Genomic DNA, 19,840 nt, shown 5'->3' with positions numbered 1-19,840 from the left:
TCCTCAAGAATGGTTTAAATCCCCGACTCTTCTTATTGCTCATATTGTGCTGTAGTTTTACCTGGCTGGCTCTGGTTATTTGTGATCATGATCATGAAACAAATCCACCAACCACAAACGGCCCATGAAAATTGGCTCTCCACCCATCTGGAGATAAGCGTCAGTATATACAGACAACGGTTGTCGCCCAAAATCCGGATTTGCAGAGAAATCGATTATGCACGCCAGTCTGATTCGGACAACTTCCTACGTAATAGGGTGCGTGGGTACGGTTGCTTTGCGGGGAGAGGGTAATCCGGGCACGGGTCGGACCATCTCCGATACGGATGGGGTCAAAGAATGATCAAATAGTGAATTCTGAACGAGTTTCTTGGCCCCTCTCATGTTCCCCATCCCAGCTTATTGTCTGGCTTGGCACTTCCTTCACTCAATCTGAATGATCATGGAAACATCATCTTCAATCTTGGCAGGGGAGCCCAGATCTAATTCATCAATCTACCGACGTTTGTATACTCAACCCCTTTCTTCCACAAGCTGCTTGCTGATATGAGACTGTAGCTGAGTCTCCATACGCATGTTACATCCCTGGTGGATTTTCACCTTCAAGATGCATAAAGCTTCAGGGAAAACAGATGAGCTATGCGATCTTTCTATTTTCCGGTTTTGCGATTCTATTTTTTGGGTACGACACCGCCGTTATGAGCCAGGTCAACAATAATCAGAATTACATGGAGCAAATGGGGGTCGGTGGTGGCAGTGATAGAGACGCTGCAGCGATTGGTGGGCTAGTTAGTCTATGGTTTGGAGGCTTTGCAATCGGTATACTCCCCTGGGTTGTAGGGCGGCACTCTTCTTGGCTAACAGCTTGGGGTGCAGGTGCTTTAATTGTTGGTAATATCGCCGATTCTATTGGCAGATTGAAGGTCATTCAATTTGGGTGCCTTTGGGGAATTTAGGAGCAGCCTTACTTGCCTCTGCACAGAATATGGCTTGGTTTGCCTTTGCAAGAGTTATAAGCGGAATCGGTTGTGGCCATTTGAACACCCTGGTCCCTGTATGGACGTCAGAATTAGCAGACCCTCATCTGAGAGGGGCGTTTGTTGCTGTACAATTTACCCTCGCAATGGTTGGTTCTACAACGTAAGTAGAATTCTTCAGGACCGAAGGTATATAATCTGGTGCAGGGCTTTTTCTAATTTGTCGCCTTCTTTCTCACTAGAGCATATTGGATGGAGTTTGGTTGTCTCAAAACACAGTCTGCATCCTTTGCATGGCGCTTTCCTTTGGCGTTCCAGGTCCTTTTTCTCATTTTCATATTAATGGCTGCGCCGTTTTACCCCGAATCTCCCCGTCACCTAGCCAAGATTGGCGATCTGGACGGGGCGAGGTTTGTTTTGGAAAAATGCTGCATTGAGGCCAATGAGCAAGCTCTTGAAACAGAAATGAAGGAGATTGTTGCTGCCATTCGTGCAGAGGCAACCTCGACCTCGCACAAGTTCTACAGCATGCTGTTTGTCAAAGACAAGCTGCAAACTCGTCGACGAGTGGTCCTTGGATCAGGGGTACAGGTAATGCAGAAACTGACCGGTATTGACTTTATCGCAGTCTATGCGCCGAATATGTTCGCTTTGTCTGGATTCAAGGGCGATAAACCGGCACTCCTAGCTGGTGGAAACTGGTTTGGTTATATCGCGAGCTTGGCACTTTCTATCTACCTTTGTGACAAGGTCGGTAGACGAAAATTGATGTTCACAGGATGTTTGTCGATGGGGATTGTATTAATTGTCGGTGGTATACTTTCCCATGAGACAATATCCTACTCCGATAGCAACCCAGAATTGGCAACCAAGTACGGTTCTGGCGTTGCAGCCATTCTATACATTTACACATTCATCTACGGTAGCACATGGCTAACAACGTGGTACGCACTATGGAATAGTCCTTGTACTACGGTGATTACAGAATTTCAACTAATGTTTTTGGAACAGTTGGGTCTATCCCACCGAAGTTTTCCCCTTAGCAAGCCGGAGTAAAGGTACAGCACTAGCTACATTCGCGTTTTCAATCGCTGGCGGCACCATTAATATGATTATTCCGTACCTCATTGAGGCAATTGGCTTCTGGGTGTTTGTGCTTTTTGCTTTGATAAACTTGTCTCTCCTTATACCGATTTATTTATTCTACGTCGGTCAGTGCCTACAAAGGTCCAATATTGGCTGTTATACTTTTATTCTCTTGTCGCTGATACATCACAGAAACTGCGAACCGCCATCTCGAGCAATTGGATGTCCTTTTCTCAAGTGACAGCTGCTTAGCATGGAGGGCAGAAAAATACTTTGCGGAGAATATGATAGGACAAGGAGGAATTCTGGAAGAAGACCAACAGAAAGCCTCTGTCGAACAGGTTGAGTGAAAATGTGAATCTAAGTGGTTAACCAAGCCTTTGTGGAGGAAACTGTTGCTGTATTGATTCACATACTGAGTGCGACTTGTTTGACCAAAATAAGGGCCAAGACTGCTTAATGGCAAGAGACCGCGGACGTGGAGGCTGTGAAGTCCATGGTCCAAAGAAGTGTCCTTTTTGTTGGAGGGGCCGATGCGACTACTTTGGTGTTAAAAAAAACGAAGTTCACAAGCAGTTTGGAGGAGATTAGCCTCCAACGAACTGTGCCTACTAGACGTGCCCGATAATTGCAAGACGACGGATGAATATTGAAAGGAAAAAATTTTGATTTCAGAACTATAATTACAATATCGTAAAACAAGATCCGCTGTGCAGAGAGGAAATGACATTCAAAACAGGATGAAATGGGGCGCTTCATCTAGTTCACGCCTAGGTTTGCCGAGGCCGACCCGTTCTGACTTCCTTTTCCAGAGCATCTAGTGCCTGGGAATACTTATGTTCAAGTACCTTCAGACTATCCGATTTGATTTGAACACGATCAATGCTAGTAGTTCGGGTGATGGGACCATTGACATCCGCGGCAATTTCATTAGAGAACCACCGCCCTTCCCGGTGAGCGACCAAAGTCCAGGCAGAGCCGTTGCGGCCAGCGCGAGCAGTACGTCCAACTCGATGCACGTAAGTGGTAACACTAGGTGGGATATCATAATTCACAACATGAGTCAAGGAATGGAGATCCAGACCGCGCGAGGCACGATCCGTGGCCACAATCACAGAGATGCGTCCTCGCCGGTAGGCACTCAATGTCTTGCGAGAGGTTGAAGATTTGTTAGACTTGATGATAGTTCCAACACGATTCGCAAGTTGCGGGTGAAGAATCGAGATAAGTCTAGAAAGTCTTGATGCAGACTCCGAAGACTTCGTGAAGATTAGGACGGTCTCTCGTGAGGGTCCATTTCGAGATACCAATTCTGGGGATTTGCTTTCAGATTCCGAGAGTTCATCCGAAGACGACTCACTGGAGGAATTGGTGCTCGAGTCGGATTCGGAGTCGGAGTCGGAGCTGGAATCTGAGTCTGAGTCCGAGTCTGACCCCGATGAGGAAGTATCATCATCTGATGATTCATCGGAGCTGGTTTCATCATCGCTGGTATTGGTCGAGTCAACTATTCTTGCAGAATTTGTACAACTATCGACATCAACCTTAATATGTGAGAGAAGAAGGCGCAGTAGATAGAGAGGCTTCTGAGCACCATCACCAACAGTGACAATGTGCTCCTGTAAAGTAGGTGGAAGGGTAAAGTGGGTGTCATGCTGAGTAGTAGACGGGTCATCGGATTCCACGGCCTTTTCGGACCCAATTATGACCATCTTGGGGTTTGCAAGCTGCAATGAATTGAGTTTCGTGATGTCCTGTGTCATGGTCGCACTTAGAATGACTTTTCGAGGAGGATGAGTATCAATTGCGAGCCCGAGATCGGACAAAAGTTTGCCTGCAGGACCAAACGTCTCCGGTGCACGGCGTGCGTTGAGAGAGCCAATGACCACATCCACCCACTCCTGGAAACTCTCATTCAATAGACGATCTGCTTCGTCAATGACAAGCCATTCGAGATGCTTGAGAGTGAAGCCTTTGGTATAGCGGATATGGTCTACCAAACGGCCAGGAGTACAGATAAGAATATCGATATTCGGCTCAGCTTGTTGGATATAGCCCGGAAGAAAGCCGGTCGATTCCGTTGCTTCTGCCACACAGTCCTCAAGATTTAAGTCCATCCAATCGTTTTGTTGTAAGCCCGTTTTTTGTCTTTCGTCCACAGTAGCAGGATTATAAACTTGATCCACTCGCATCAAGAGCTTTTGCTCCTCTTTAATAGCCACATTTCCAACCGCACTGCCAATGTGGAGACGGGACCCAGAAGCACAGAGTTCGCATGCCTCTCGTGCCTGTTTCACCAACTCTCTTGTGGGAACGACAATCAGACCTCGAAGCCTTGACGCAGGCCGAGAAGCCAAAGATGTGACAAGTGGCAGCACATATGACAGTGTCTTACCAGATCCTGTGGCAGCACTGACACACAAGTCGCCGGGGTGATTGCTGGTGCCGTCAAGAAGTAGAGGAATGACGGTCGACTGAACGGCAAATGCTTCATGGTAATTGTTCTGCGCCAGAATCCGTAGAAGATCAGGTTTAATTCCTAGATCCGAAAACCTCGCCCGTTCTTTTGCCGATGTTCGTAAAGGATTTGCAAGCCACGGGGGTAGAGATGAATAGGCGGGGGCTTCGAATATCTCAGGTGGATTTTCGGGCTGTGGTAGCGGTTCAAGGCCTTTCGCAATTACAGGCTCGGGAATATTCTGATTTGACTGTTCGACAACCTCGGGTATATTTTTCTTCGATTTGGCAGTCGCTGCAGTTTTCGTCCGCTCAAACTTAGAAAGAATTCCGGCATGCTTAGCTTTCGACGGCTTTCGGTCTTCCCGCGTCGAAGAAACTTCTTCCATGCTTTGACCATCTTCAGAATCATGCCCTTCGGCCTTAGAATTTTCCTTCGCAATCTTCCCCGTCCCGGACGCACGAAGGTTTGTAGGCGGTGCGGTTTTTGCCTCGCTGTCTGACAAGACTTTTTCTTTTCGGCGCCCTACCCCAGCATCATCACTCTGAAACGTGTCCGTTGTTTTCTTTCGTTTCTTTGCGCTTCCATCATCTGTAGCCGATGTACCCATCAGACTTTCACGGTTCTTGTGCTTTTTCATCGGAGTCGAAGTGGTCGTATGGTTGCCGTCTCCATCTCGCTTTCGTTTATGGGGTTTTGAGGTTTCAACTTTGGAAGACATTTTCTTCAAATACTGGAGATTAGCTTCAAAGTCACAGGCTAGGGGCGGGCGCTGGAGTCCGCAGAGCCGATGCGTTCAGGAAGATGTTGTCGCGCGGAGCAATTTAGTTTTTTATGGTATTATGCCGGCAGTATACTTCTTAATCCACCGCCTTTTCACACCGCTCAGTGTTATCGGACACATGCACGCGCATCTGCGCAAACACGACGAGACTTGAGTTGACATGGCAATTTGACGTCGCACCTGTCTCATACAGCAGAGAGAGCTGTTCACCATGGGCAGGATCCTTGATACAGGGGCTAAATTCTTATTCCCTCGAATGCGTCTGCTCGAGAGCCAGAGTCACCATGCCTTATAACATTGCGTATGTGTCCGAGGTGATGGATAAGGAGACTGTGGACGACCACCCAAATAACTAACATGGGTATTTTCCAAACAGGATGGTCAGTGACTTCTTTTTCCCACAATCTGGTGAGTTTCAAATAAGCAATATTGACAATAACCGTTACTAATTCACTAAGGGGGAATCGAGAGTCACATCTATCAACTGTCCTCTGTACGCCACTGTCTTCGTATCCTACTTTGCCTGCGCCCTTTCTTATACGTATTGATCCTTTTTGTCAGAAACTTATCGACCGAGGACATAAAGTCATCATTATCACGCATGCATACAAAGGCCGGACAGGAGTTCGCTATCTTACCAATGGTCTCAAGATCTACCACGTCCCTTTCTTTGTGATTTATCGGGAGACGACGTTCCCTACTGTCTTTTCATTCTTTCCCATATTCCGGAATATTGTGATTCGCGAAAAGATTGAAATTGTGCATGGTCATGCTAGTCTTAGTAGCTTTTGTGGAGAAGCTATTCTTCATGCGCGAACCATGGGCCTACGTACTGTCTTCACAGACCACTCCCTATTTGGATTTGCTGATGCAGCTTCTATTTTAACCAACAAACTTCTAAAGTTTACGTTGAGCGATGTTGATCATGCAATATGTGTCAGCCACACTTGGTACGTGATATCTTCTGCGGCCTCAATCACCCCAACTCACGGATTACAGCAAAGAGAACACTGTCCTCCGAGCATCGCTTGATCCCTTGATGGTATCGGTAATCCCCAATGCTGTGGTTGCCGAGAACTTCTGTCCATTATCATATACGCCGCGTGCCTCGGATTCAATCTCAAACTCGCCAGCATATCCTCGACCCTCCCCCCCCACCGATTGGACCTGACGATACAATTACAATTGTGGTGATTTCGCGCCTTTTTTATAACAAAGGCACGGATCTCCTCATTGCAGCCATCCCACGAATTCTAGCTCTAAATCCCAATACGCGCTTTATTATTGCCGGTTCCGGACCCAAAGCTATCGATCTAGAGCAAATGCTCGAACGCAATGTGCTACAAGACAAAGTGGAAATGCTCGGCTCTGTTCGACACGAAGAGGTTCGGGATGTTATGGTTCGTGGCCATATCTACCTCCACCCTAGTCTGACGGAAGCCTTCGGCACTGTCATCGTTGAAGCCGCGAGCTGCGGATTATACGTGGTTTGTACTCGAGTAGGAGGTATTCCGGAGGTTTTGCCTCAACATATGACCACCTTTGCTAAACCAGAGGAGGACGACCTGGTTGTTGCTACCAGCAAAGCGATTGCGGCCCTCCGTTCCAATAAGGTGCGAACGGACCGGTTTCACGATCAAGTGAAGATGATGTATTCGTGGCGGGATGTGGCAGAACGCACTGAGCGTGTATACAAAGGTATCACGGGTGATATCAGTCCTGAGGAATTCTATGGTTACTATCCTGGCCAAGGCTGGGAAGCTAGTGGGGATCGTGTGCGCAGTTTTGCACTCATCGACCGCTTGAAGCGTTACTATGGCTGTGGCGTATGGGCTGGCAAGCTCTTCTGTCTCTGCGTTGTCATTGACTCTTTGATCTACGTCTTCCTTGAGATGTGGTTTCCCCGTGTCAACATCGATATCGCACGAAGCTGGCCGAAAAAACAATCTGAGGAGAAACCTCGTATTTCCGCCAATCCTCGCGCGATTCGGTGAAACCTTGACATATCATTTCAATGAATAATTTTATTCAACAATATAGCCGTTATTTTCAAGCTGTACATAGAAAGATCCCTGATCATTAATCCTTATTATACCGATATCCTTTTTCTGTAACTAATTGTTGAAATTCCTCTGAGTATTGCCAGTCTCTTCAATTAATGCTCCGAGGATGGACTAGTCTTGAGTCTGTTGATGGTGGTGTTAGTACGTGAAATATTTGCAGTAGCACGGCCCAATGTGGCCTTCAACCACTTTGATCTCAAGAGCTGGAGCTAGTTCGAAGTAAAATCAATATATTAATACCTCGTACATACAATTCGGCACCCTTGAGAATGAAATCAGCAGCTGCGATAGGGGAAGTTACAACATATGCCGGACTTCGAGGAATCATATGCGGGGTTGCGGGGCTTTTCCGTTGCCCAAGCCGCCTTTTCCCGACAAAGGTATTTCAACAAAGAGCACGATATCAATATTCATAAATGATTTTGACTTTCTGTTCCGGGTTTCGCTTTATTGAACACACATGGAATGCTTTGAATATCTTTATTTAGACTTTGCAGTTTCCAAAAGAACTCTTATCCAGAATACGAATACGAGATCTATAAAAATGAGATACAAACCGAATCATCAATGCTTGTTTTTGACCTCATCCGGAGTTGCCTCGGTAAAATTAACGCCACATCTATGTCGATCAATTTCACTTTAGCCGAATATAGGGAATTTTCCGATCAGTAATGCAAATATCCGATTCAAGTAAAATCGGGAAATTGGCTCCATTAGGGTTGCAATTCCCTGAAAAATGACTACTGCGGGGGAATGCTACGGTAACTAAAGACTGCAAATAATATAGATAGCAATTTTGCACCAAAAGACGGGACAAGTCTGTCAATTGAAGTACTCATTTAGTTCATCATGATAGTTTTCAAGAACGCCATCTGCACGCTCTTTTTCTGCATATCACTAAGCAAAGCCGTTATATTTAAACCGCAAAATGAATTTCAAGCTCTTTCTGGAGAAAGCGCCTCTTTCCCAGTGGATCTTGGGCCGTGGTTCAACAACCGTGCTTTTGGCATGAGTCCAAATGAATCTAATTTCGATGGCGAAGGAAGTGAGTAGCCGTGTTGAGCTATATTAAATTATTCATATTGCCAATTACCTTTTTCCAGATTCGTATCCAGCAGAGCAAATACCTCCCGAAAGGTTCACCTATGGAGGATTCAACTATCGATTTTCAGGATACAACGCATCTGGATTCGACAATATGCTTGTCAATGGCCAAAAAATCGAAATTCCCCGATCAAAATACTTCAGCTTTCAGATGCTCGCAGCTTCTGAGTCTGGGATGGCTTCTGGCTCAGTCACCGCAGAATATGTTGACGGCAGCTCAACAACTGGGCCATTCTTAGTCCCAGCCTGGTGGAACTGGCCATATCCAGCTGGAGGTGACTTGATATTTTCTGGCTATCTGACAGAAAATGATACGAACTACAATCGATCCAATATTTTCCAGACTATTAATTGGCTGGACTCATCCAAAGAGCTCGTTTCGTTAACCTTTCCAGAAATTTCAACTGGCTCATCTACCTCACCCGGGGGAGCATCGATCAACACTCAGCTTCACATCTTCGCACTATCACTGCTACCAGTTATTGAGGATAGCTTATCGCCGGTCAGACTAGAGATACAGTATGCTCGCTCGACTCAGAAATGGATAGAGGGAACTGAGAAAGTTCAAATCATTGAGGCTGTCATTAACAACGTCGGGAATTCCTTCGTTATGCGAAATAACAAAGTTCGCGTCCATGTAGAATCCCCTGGCGTCATTACTGTGACTGAGGGGGTCATTCGACGACTATGTCCCGGCGATCAAGCTATAGTGGAAATTGGCGTCCAGAATCGCGAAGGTATCGAACCTGGAAGATCTGGTCCAGCATCCATTATAATCGAGGGAGATGATATCCCGACTACAAAGTACTCCTTCATTGCAAAATATGGAATTGGTCAATACGAGGCTACCTATGAGTCAATCTACAGCCATGAAGCACCAAGTTGGTACAATAATGCGAAGTATGGCATTTTCATCCACTGGGGAATCTACTCTGTCCCCGGTTGGGGCAATTCGGGATCCAAGGAGAATTATGCTGAATGGTAAGGCCGGATCAAAATTTATGAGGTGATCTCCTGACCGTAAAACCAATTAGGTACTGGTGGTGGCTGGGCCAAGGTCCAGATTACCCAACAGATGTCTACGATTACCATTTAGAAAAATACGGACCCAATTTGGTTTATGATGACTTTATCCAAAACTTCACAGTTGATGCGTGGGATCCGAAGGAATGGGTTGATTTATTCGCTGATGCTGGTGCCAATTATTTTGTTCAAGTCAGCAAGCATCATGAAGGATATGCCCTTTTTGATCTTCCAGAGAATGTGACAAAGAGAACTTCGGTTGCCCTGAATCCGCATCGGAATCTCGTCCAAGTGAGCTTCTCTCTATGACCAGCCCTTGGGGCCGCAAATTCACTGATTCGGCTAACATCATCGAGGAGTTATTTGACGCATCCAAAAAATATCAGCCACAACTTCATCGGGCTGTATATTATTCCCTGCCGGAATGGTTCAACCCCGATTATCAAAAATATGGCTTTTCATCTTGGCCTGGAGGTATCATCATACGAAGGAGATAATTTTAGCATGAGCAAGGGGCTGATTGAACCATCAGGAAATGCGACGAATCCATTCACAAATGAAACTTTACCATATACTGGATATGTCCCCGTGAATGACTATATTATTGACAAGATCTTGCCAGAAATGAATACGCTAGCGGATATGGGTACTGAGATCATGTGGTGCGATATCGGCGGCCCAAATCGCACTGTTGAATTCGCATCGGAGTGGTTCAATCGCGCAGCCCAGGAAAACAAACAAGTGTTGATGAACGCCCGTTGCGGCCTCCCGGGAGATTTCGATACTCCAGAATATGCGCGATATGACGGAGTGCAAGTTCGAAAATGGGAAAGCAGCCTTGGAATGGATCCTTACAGTTACGGATACAATCGAGCTACTCCACTGGCCAGCTATATGAACGCCAGCGACATTGTCACTGGCCTCATAGATATCGTCAGTAAAAATGGAAACTTCCTGCTAGACGTTGGACCCACTGCGGACGGGACAATTATAGACGTCGAGCAACAGCATCTCCGTCAAGCTGGCTCATGGATCAAAAGTCACGCGGAATCAATTTTCAACACGACCTACTGGTTTGTAACTCCCGAAGAGGGAGACGAAATTCGGTTTACTATGTCGCAAGATGCATTTTACATCCACACTCTTTCAAAACCAAACGCTACGCTTACCCTCTCCAGTCCGATTCCTTGGGTGGAAGGAGATCAAATTACGGTCGTTGGGGGTAAGATGGCCAGGGCAGTAGTACCAAGCATGAAGTCCCAAAATGGATCCATTGTATTATCTGTGAGCGCAGAGATTGCGGCTGCTGATCATTTTGCCTGGGTCTTTAAAATCTCATATTAACTTTCAAGGCTAAAAAGAGCTCTTCGAGGAAGATGGATCTATTTCTTTCTGAGCAAAAGACGTCATAGTCATTTAGACGAGTTCTATCTTGGACTAATCACAAGAGTCTTGCGATATCAAGCCATGGAATGGATATGATTAATTTTGAATCAACACCGTCTTGCTATAAAGTGTCATCCTTTCATAGAAGAGTTGAAGCAAAAGATTCAGAATGGGGCAATTTTAAATTAAAATGAGTGGCTCAAAAGGCAACTATCAACTTCGTCAATCTCCCATGTGTGCTACATCAGGCTTTTGGAGTGACCTGCTTTGATTTGAATTTGGTAATCAGAGTAAATGAATATCCACATAAGAATACGAATTGAACCTAGCTATTCTATGTGCAGGTACTCGCCATTATTTAGGCTGGAGGAATTTGCTGTTGATCCAGTGGCCATTTGGAGATAACAGTTGCGTCACCAGTCAGAGTAAATGACAGCACAGCCGATCGCTCATTATTCAAAGCGAGCTCGTATTTTCCAGGGTAGAGAACGCGGTTGCCTTGCAAGTCAGTGCGGGCGACATTGTCCAAAGACACAGGAATGATCATTTTTTGAGAAGTATTCGGCTTGACTGACCCTATACGGTCGTATCCAACAAGCCATTTGTTGGGGAGCGGCTTTGGTCCTGCAGAGGTGTTGATGAAGAGCATAGCCGTGTAGTCGGAAGTAGTTTTACCGGTGTTGGTAACAGTGACAGTATAGTTCAGAAAAGGGAGTTGCTCAATCACATTATACCCGGTGTGAGAACGCGAGAGAAGGTTTGAAATATCGAAAGATGCACCATTACTGGCATCTTTCGAGTTAGCAGGAGATATGTCAAAGGTGGTATAAAACAGCCCATGGCCGAACTCATAGACTGGCTTCTCCGTGTACCATATATATGTCTGGCCTGGATTGGACCCAGATGGGCGGAGACTCATATCGGTGGCTGGGAATTGTAACGCGTATTCGGCCGGATATTGGGTCACAGGCAGTCGCCCAGCCGGTGCACGCTTGCCCGTAATGATGTCTGAAAGGGCTGCTCCGCCCGATTGACCAGGATAGCCGCCCCAAATAAGAGCATTCACTTTCTTATTTTCCTTTAGTTCCGAGGAGTCCACTTGGCCGCCGCCCATTTGGAGCACAATTAAGGGTTTTCCAAGATTGCTCAGTTGTTTAATTAGTTGAAGCTGATTCCCGGGCCAAGTAATGTTCTGCCGATCCATCCCCTCGGCTTCAATGGTGTTATCAATTCCACCCGCGAAGATAATCACATCGGACTTTTTCGCAGCAGAAATGGCATCTGAAAAGAGCTCAGTGCTATCAGAAGAAATGTTCGTACCGAGAGCATAGTTTACAGTGAGGCCCGATTCCTTGAGAGCCGTCCAAGGACTGGTGAGGTAAGGCGCAGCTCCATAATAGTTTCCTTGCATCTGCTCTGTAGCATTAGCCCAAGGGCCGACCAATGCGACCTTGTTGAGCTTCTTCGATAATGGGAGGGTTCCGTCGTTTTTCAATAGAACAATACCCTCCACCGCTGCCTCATAGGATATATTCCAGGCGTCAGTGACGAGAACGTCTGACCAGGTCAAGTCGCGATACTGGCTATCATTTCCATCAAAATATCCAAGGCGAACAAGATTCGAATAAAGTCGAATGACTCCACGCTCAATCTCAGTCCGAGAAATCTCTCCCTGGAAAAAGGATTCGTTCAAATGGTATTGGTATGAAGTTCCACAGTCAATGTCTGTGCCGGCTCGCATGGAATCCGCTGACGCACCAGTGATGTTGGCAGCATATTCGTGTGGGTTCCAGACGTTATAAACCGCATCGCAATCGGAGGAGACATATCCATCTTCAACAAATCCCCACTCATCCCTTAGCAAAGTTTGCAAAAGGAAGGAATTTGCAGAGCTTGGTACTCCATTGACTGAGTTGTACGAAGACATGACACTGTGAACTCGAGCATCTCGAACAGCAGTCAGGAACTGTGGGGTGAAATACTCTGCTAAGTCTTGCTGGGTAATGTTCATATCATTTCCCAGGCGGGAGTGGCCATTCCAATTTTCAATATCATAGCCGGCATAGTGCTTCGCAGTGGCAACTAATTTCAGAGCCTCGGGATCAACTCCGCCTTGGATACCAGTGATGTACTCATATGCATAGCTCGAGCAGAGGCAGTAAGCATCCTCTCCGGGGGTCTCTTGACCGCGGCCCCAAACTGGATGGCGAAAAGAGTTGATGTTTGGCGCATAGACATCTAATCCATATCTTCCTGCGTTGTTGAATGCACGGCCTTGTGTCGAAATTATAGCGCCGATTTGGTTGATCAATGTACGGTTGAGAGCAGCCATGGTGAGAATTGGTGAAGGAAAGGATGTCGACCAGCTATAATCGCCCGAATCGGAGAAATTTGCGCGATCGAGGCCATGCAGGGCCTCGCTCCATACCTGGTATGGCGGAAGCCCAAGGCGGGGAATTTCTGGGATGTCATTTCCAGTGCTTTTTACCAATTCTTCCAATGTGAATAAAGATACAAGAGCTGCAGCCCGGTCATGCGGGCGTGCGGAGGAGTCGCAGACCAGATTTTTGCTAAGGGGTCCGCTGCTGCAATCTGGGAACCATAAATCGATTGTGGCAAGTGTTTGTTCATCGAGATTTGGCTGGGGCTCCGTTGAGTAGTCCACATAGCTTGTATTTGCTTGAGCAAATGTGGTCGGAGCTAGAGCTGCAAGCACCGCAAGCAATGCAAAAGGCGGCATTTTTGAGGATTGGGGTTGGGACAATTGATTGGCCTTCCTGCCAACGGAACTTTTATGTTGGCATTACAGAGATATTTATACCTACAACACCTCTAGCCGGATGCCGTGTTCCGTCCAACGCTAGCTGCAGAGCATTGGTGCGCACCGGCTATACACAATTGCCAAAACATCAATGGCTTCTCCACATTTTTCCCCGATTCGGTAGTTTTTGTAGTTGATCCTGCATGTTTTTCGGAGGTCTATTGCGGGGATTTTCATGACTACTATGATGTGTGGGGGCTTAAGCTAAGACATGGTATGATTTAGGATTCAGCCTGAATACATCCATGAAAAGCTTAAGGAGGAAATGGAGAATTTGTTATGCGTCATAGTGTTACTTGCGGATCCTGCAAAGTTGGGCGGGGATGGCTCTCCGCCCAATGTTTTCCCGACTCCAACGGCATTCTGAAGCTTGATCTGCACTGTTACACAGGTTCAGGCTAAATAAGGCACTTTTTTTCAATCCTCCACTCATGATTACTCATCCCTCATTGCGAAATCTCGCAACTGTTATACTTTGTACTTTTATCCTTCTCAATCTCTCTTCACACCTCACAGGAAACCAGCCCTACGCTCATCACTTCCATATTTGGATCTATTCCAAGCAGCTCCTGGAATATGGATGCGTTTGGCGGGCATCCTATACTTTCATGCTATCGACTGATTCAGGCCCCCTTCTCGAGAAACAAGTGATTTGGCTCAAACTCTCAATGGCATTCATAATATAAAAGGGAAGATGTGAACAGAAACCCATATCAGGATATCATCAAATACACAGCGGATGCCATCAAACAAACAACCAAGGCAGTCAATATCGAGGCCCCTACTCTATCTGCGGTAGTAATTTTGGAATAGCGAATTTCCGACTCTGTTTCATCAGAGCTGGTTCCTGCCGCGCTATTACCTTCACTTGTTCCACCAGTGGTTGATGTCAAAGGTCCGCTTATTTTCTCGGCTAAAAGACCCTGCAGAGCTTCAAGAACACCCATCTGCTGCCCGACTCCGGTAGTTCCATCGTAGCTTCCACTTGACCATCGAAACCCACAGTAAGTTCCCGTATCTCCTCCCTGGCATTGATCAACGGCGGCCTGGGCGGTAGCCCGCATCTTTGTCATGATCGTATCATAGGTATATGGTGCAAGCTGGGTAACATCCGCGAGCCAACGAGATAAGTATGCCTTGAATGAGAGCTGGTCTGTATCGCAGCTACCACTTAACTCGCAAGGTGGTTCGTACATAACATTCGTGCTAGACGCGTTTGTAGAGTAAAAATGCTCGGTTCTTGCAAGGAGTCCGTTCAAACGTGTTTTCCATGCTGCTGCTGATGAGTTTGAGGATGAGTTTGAAGAGGAAGTCTAGGACGTGACTAATTAGTTGATAAAACGGAGGGACTTTTTGAATACAAACTCACGTAGTTATACATCACAGAAGCACCGTGAAGGTAAATTCCTGCAGTATATGACCACCGCGTCCGATCATAGGAAGAGCAGTTCGACTGAACAGTGGTTCCATCATAGACTTGAAAGTCTGATGTAATCAGGCCATTTCCCTTCGACCAATTCCAAGCTTTATTTGCCCAGTCGGCGTATGTTGTATTGCCCGTATATCGTGCCAGTCGAGCAGCAATATCGAAAAAGCAGCCGTTCGCAATGGTATTTTTATAGTCGTATCCAGAATTCCAGGTATATATCTGCCATCGCATCCCGCCAGAACAGCTTGAGGTGTCCCATCGATTAGCCTGCTCATTAAAAACGGCTTGCACCATTGCTAGCCATCCTGGATCCGAAGATGGATTGGTGAAGTTCCTCTCCGTCGCTGCCATGGCAGTCAATGCCCAGAAACACTGGTCATCGTTACCCTCAGTGTATGTTTGGTTGGAAGGCATGAAGTCTCCTTTGCTCCCCGCTTGATGTACAATCGCCTCACGAGTGATTTTATTGTAGGTGGTGTCTCCCGTGAACGCCCAGTAGTTGACAAGAGCCCCAAAAAATGCACCAGCTTCCCACCAGTAGTATGGATCTGGAAGATTTCCGGCCACATCTCCTGTATTGTTGCCGGTGTAAAAGGTAACGAGGTCATATGCTAGCGTGCTAGCGGCCGACTTAATCGAGTCTGCTGAAGGTAAGTGGAAATTTCTCTTCTGGAAAGGGGCAGCGTCGCAAAGTACTCACCAGAACTGTCTATATCCACAGAAATTCCTGTTGCTGAGACTCCAAGATTTGGCCATGACACCCCGAGGGAGAGCAGAGCCCATCTGTGGAAGTGTAACCCACGATAAATCATGGGAGTTGTGAAGTGAAAGATCCAGTAAGTGTGCTTTATCCAAAGAATATTTACTAAATTCCTCGATTGTCAATGCTCCAAGAGTCATCAACTTGTTTTCGAAAAGCCCATAAAATTATTTCGAAGGAAAAAAGTTAGAATAATGGAAAGAAAAAGGGTTATCTTCATTTTCCATACATGCCGTCCGGCTCCGCATAGTAAAAAATAGAACATAAGAATAGAATGTCGGCATGCTTTGCTCGAGCATCTACCCACATGGAACATTGAGAAGGTTCCTTTGAGATCCATTACACTTCTTGGCGTTGAAGAAGTCAATGGCGCGGCGCGAAGGGCCAGCGGATTTTTTGCAGACAAAGATTGCTTGGCAGGAATAGCTGCTTCGGACTGGTTTCCCGAGCCACTGCCGAGACCTAGCAACACGTACCTACCCCCTGAAACAAATGATAAATACAAGGCCCGCCGCCTCTTCCGATGGGCAAATTTGAATAGCTCTGACTTGGCCGAGTCTTGGCAACAAGCGGCGGAGGCTGTGGACGCGTATGTGTACCGCTAGTCCCGCTGGCCGCGTTGTGCCAAGGCCAGGCCCCAAGATTCGATGTCAATATGAAGAAGTTCAATCGCTTTGTGGCCTACTGGGGAAATTTTAGGTCTTGTCATTCACTCCAGGTCCAGTGGAATGTACCGAACCCATAATCTAGAATCGCAGATCATCACCTAATTGCCGACATAAGCTGGAGAAAGATCTGCGGAGCATTGATCTGATTGTAAGCGATTCCGAGATAAATCATGTAGAGCGCCACCTGTACAATTCAGGCGTTTGGGAATAAACAATGGCCAAAAAATCCCATTATATAATATTCACCTTCGAAAACAAGGGAAAAGAGCCATGACAGGTCCTTTTGTGCAGATATAACTAAAATACGAATATGTCAATAAAATATTTCGACATGGCTATTTACACGACGAGGTCACAAATCAGTATCGGTACCCATAATGTCTGCATTTGGCATCTGAGACTGCATGCTTCGGCCCCTGCCTTTCTTCTGCGCTCAAAAATTGCCAAAGATTTGTCTGGGTGTCCGACCACCCTCATTTGGTATGTCCAAAGATGCTCCAGCATTTACCAGGACTTGAATTCACTCATTACGTGCTACTTTCGCCTTGTTTCCATTTCAAATCCCCAGCATTCGCCCTCTTCGAGACCTGTTCGCATATCTTTCTTTTACAATTTGTCCTTGAATCAACTCATGAAGAGCAGTACTCCCTTGAGGATCACTCTTGATGACATCAGCACCCCAATTAATGAGATGCTTATTAGCATCAATCTGTTCCACAGACTTTACTAGATAATGTAGTGGAGTGCGGCCATCGTTCCATTTTGAACGCGAGCACCTCAGCAGGGTTCGTTGCATGTAAATTTACCGAGGTTTAGCCCTGATAGACAAAAAATAATTGACCGGATTGAAGCAAGACGTAGACTGCTACTCAATTAACATAGCAATCCGCTTCAGCCCCTCCTTCAAAACGTTGAGCGGGTGCGAAAAAACAAGCCGAAACCATGTCGCTTCTTCTGCAGCATAATATTCCCCAGCCGCGATGTAGATTTTCTCCCTTCGAAGCCTTACAAGGATTTCCTCTCTCATGGCATCTTTTACCACGGCCCCTAAGTAAACTTTAATGAAGAATGCGGCGTTGCACTCAAGATAAGGGATTTTATGGGATCTTAGCCACTTTGCAGGCAAAATGATAGCTTTCAGCCAAACGTGTCCGATTGACTGCAATATAATTTTTTATGAAGCTGTCATCTCGAACGAGAGATGAGAATTGATGAAGCTCACCATATTCACATGCATTGGTGTCCAAAACAGTCTTAGCCGATGTTCAGTAGGGGAGTTGCTGTTTTGTCACATTCTCGGCAAGGCCGAGATTCACAATCCCGTTGGGTTCGATGTCAGAGACCATTGGCCACTCAATACAGCGAAGAAAGATGGATTCTGTGCGGTGAGGCCTTTGCCTCAATCAGAAATCTCGCCCTGCATGGCCATTGGTGGGCTTCGGAATCTAGCCGATTGCAAACTTCAAGTGGATCGGAAACTCGCGTTCCTATGTACCCCTCAGCGTCTCGAAGATGTAATCTAGAAGTTTGTTAAAATAAACGTTCGCAGAAGGCGCAAGGCTATCGCGGGTCAAACGGTAAATCGGAAAAAGGAGCGGATAATCATCTACAGAGGCATTACGAATATCGTTTACGCGATGTCTTCTTGTATTGCACCAATTGCCAACCGATATTACCTTTCGGGTCAGATAAATGGCAATAGTGACCATGCAAAGTCAAACTTGAGTAACTCTTGCAAAGAATCCAGTCCGATAGCTATTCAAATACCTCAATAATAAAAAAAAAAATTGGATGGGAATCCGGTGGCCACGTATCGTCAATTTAGTTCATCTGCGGTGATGCCCGACAGTTTTCTGGCAAAAGGCCCTTTTGAAACCCATTGCAAAACCATGCCAGAGTCAACTGCTCCCTTTTTATTAGTATATCGACTAGCCCTCTTAGCTCCCTAGACCTCTCGCTAGACTAGCTATTACTAGACTAGGAAGGAGATATCTTCTACGTGTTACAGACCCTACCCCTAAGGTGCTAAATATGGACACGCCTGAACTAATCAGTTCAGCAACAAGGCGGTCAGGTTAGATTCTACTATAAGTCTATTGTTAGAGAATAACTACTTGTACAGGGTAGAAAGCCTGTCGACTAGGTAGGAAGATAGACGTTAAGTAAGGAAAGCAAAACACTGTTTCTTGCTATCATGGCTCTCTCTATAATCCTCAATTTATGTACAAGCTTCAACACTTTTCTTACATAACTAAGCAAAGACGATAGATCACATTATAACATGCGGTCTAACGTAGCCCCTATGTGACAGAGGTAAGCAAAGGCTATAAAGAAGAGGGGTTCACGAATCCCTAATAGAAGGGCACCGAACCCTTAGGGTCTTGTAGGTCGTATATCTATGTTAGGGAGAAATAGGTCTGTTATAACGAAGCCTGACCGATAAGGTGTCGAACTGACACCTGAGGCGTGAAGTTGGGAATAGCTTCATGTTGCAATATTATGACATAGAATCAATATACGACCGTACGAAATTAGGTAAAAAACGTATCCTAATATTCGATAGTCACGGTTCGCATCTTATATTCGAATTCCTATACCTTTATAAAGAGAACGATATCCTACTAATAGGATTCCTACTATATATAATATATCTTTGCTAGCCGCTAGACGGTAAGCTGTTTCTAAGCTATAAGCAATACTTCCGCTTAGCGAATAACGACCACGTGTTTTAGGGTAGAAGCCCTATCGGATAATCAGAGTTCCTTCGAATAATTGGTAATATTTGGAATAGAGCGTTTAGCTAGCGAATTATTCGTAAATCGTTTAAAGATCGAGGGATCTATCTAGTCGATAGTAGAAAGGTTATTAATAGCCTTCCTATCCAAGATTACCTAGATCTTATAGCGCTAGATCTACAACCGCTTTATTCAACACCTTCGCTGCTACTATAAACCACTATATCTTCTTCTAGTATCGACAAATCGCTGCCTAGATCTATACAGGATCTAGAGAAGAATCAAAAGAAGATTGCTAGATATTAACAAGAAGGTCTTACACCTAGGCAGCAACGTAATCTTGACCGGTTATTTTATTATAACAAGGTTGCTATAGAGAACCTAAATCTAGCGAACGATACTATTCGTAAGATTAGGGAAGCTCAACAACCACTACAGCGCTCAATCACTAAGCGCTAGGTTAAAACGCCGCTTAGAAAAATAGGGTTGCTCTCTATTAGAGATGCAAATCGTTCTATTGCTAAAAGAAATAAGAAGGAAGCAGAG

At 45.8% G+C, this 19,840-nt stretch overlaps 6 protein-coding genes across 6 annotated transcripts; 3 read left to right on the top strand and 3 right to left on the bottom strand.

Moving 5' to 3' along the window:
• Positions 1 to 1,123: 1,123 nt before the first annotated feature.
• N7462_006167 (uncharacterized protein) lies at positions 1,124 to 2,413 on the top strand (the record flags this gene model as incomplete). Its single annotated transcript, XM_057077885.1, has 4 exons — positions 1,124 to 1,140; positions 1,220 to 1,921; positions 1,989 to 2,188; positions 2,256 to 2,413. 4 exons carry the CDS (start codon positions 1,124 to 1,126, stop codon positions 2,411 to 2,413), a joined length of 1,077 nt encoding a protein of 358 aa, XP_056933465.1.
• Positions 2,414 to 2,833: 420 nt separating this feature from the next.
• Positions 2,834 to 5,242, bottom strand: N7462_006166 (putative ATP-dependent RNA helicase DBP6; the record flags this gene model as incomplete). Its single annotated transcript, XM_057077884.1, has 1 exon — positions 2,834 to 5,242. The coding sequence occupies one exon, from the start codon at positions 5,240 to 5,242 to the stop codon at positions 2,834 to 2,836; it is 2,409 nt and encodes an 802-aa protein (XP_056933464.1).
• Positions 5,243 to 5,589: 347 nt separating this feature from the next.
• On the top strand, positions 5,590 to 7,299 carry N7462_006165 (phosphatidylinositol N-acetylglucosaminyltransferase subunit A/GPI3; the record flags this gene model as incomplete). The annotated part of the gene is made up of 6 exons (XM_057077883.1): positions 5,590 to 5,606; positions 5,682 to 5,713; positions 5,764 to 5,798; positions 5,867 to 6,255; positions 6,305 to 6,353; positions 6,439 to 7,299. The coding sequence occupies 6 exons, from the start codon at positions 5,590 to 5,592 to the stop codon at positions 7,297 to 7,299; spliced, it is 1,383 nt and encodes a 460-aa protein (XP_056933463.1).
• A 918-nt stretch (positions 7,300 to 8,217) lies between these two features.
• N7462_006164 (uncharacterized protein) lies at positions 8,218 to 10,839 on the top strand (the record flags this gene model as incomplete). The annotated part of the gene is made up of 4 exons (XM_057077882.1): positions 8,218 to 8,413; positions 8,472 to 9,453; positions 9,507 to 9,786; positions 10,009 to 10,839. The coding sequence occupies 4 exons, from the start codon at positions 8,218 to 8,220 to the stop codon at positions 10,837 to 10,839; spliced, it is 2,289 nt and encodes a 762-aa protein (XP_056933462.1).
• A 400-nt stretch (positions 10,840 to 11,239) lies between these two features.
• Positions 11,240 to 13,621, bottom strand: xlnD (beta-xylosidase XylA; the record flags this gene model as incomplete). The annotated part of the gene is made up of 1 exon (XM_057077881.1): positions 11,240 to 13,621. The coding sequence occupies one exon, from the start codon at positions 13,619 to 13,621 to the stop codon at positions 11,240 to 11,242; it is 2,382 nt and encodes a 793-aa protein (XP_056933461.1).
• A 794-nt stretch (positions 13,622 to 14,415) lies between these two features.
• N7462_006162 (glycoside hydrolase family 76 protein) lies at positions 14,416 to 15,800 on the bottom strand (the record flags this gene model as incomplete). The annotated part of the gene is made up of 2 exons (XM_057077880.1): positions 14,416 to 15,015; positions 15,072 to 15,800. Coding segments are annotated over 2 exons (1,329 nt in total), but the record flags the coding sequence as incomplete, so codon positions are not given.
• Between the last annotated feature and the right edge of the window lie 4,040 nt (positions 15,801 to 19,840).

This window comes from Penicillium macrosclerotiorum (assembly GCF_028827735.1).
Source record: "Penicillium macrosclerotiorum strain IBT 26536 chromosome Unknown utg000006l_segment0_segment0, whole genome shotgun sequence".
Taxonomy (NCBI): domain Eukaryota; kingdom Fungi; phylum Ascomycota; class Eurotiomycetes; order Eurotiales; family Aspergillaceae; genus Penicillium; species Penicillium macrosclerotiorum.
Note: the sequence above shows the minus strand (reverse complement) of the source record. Positions and strands in the feature narration are given on the sequence as shown.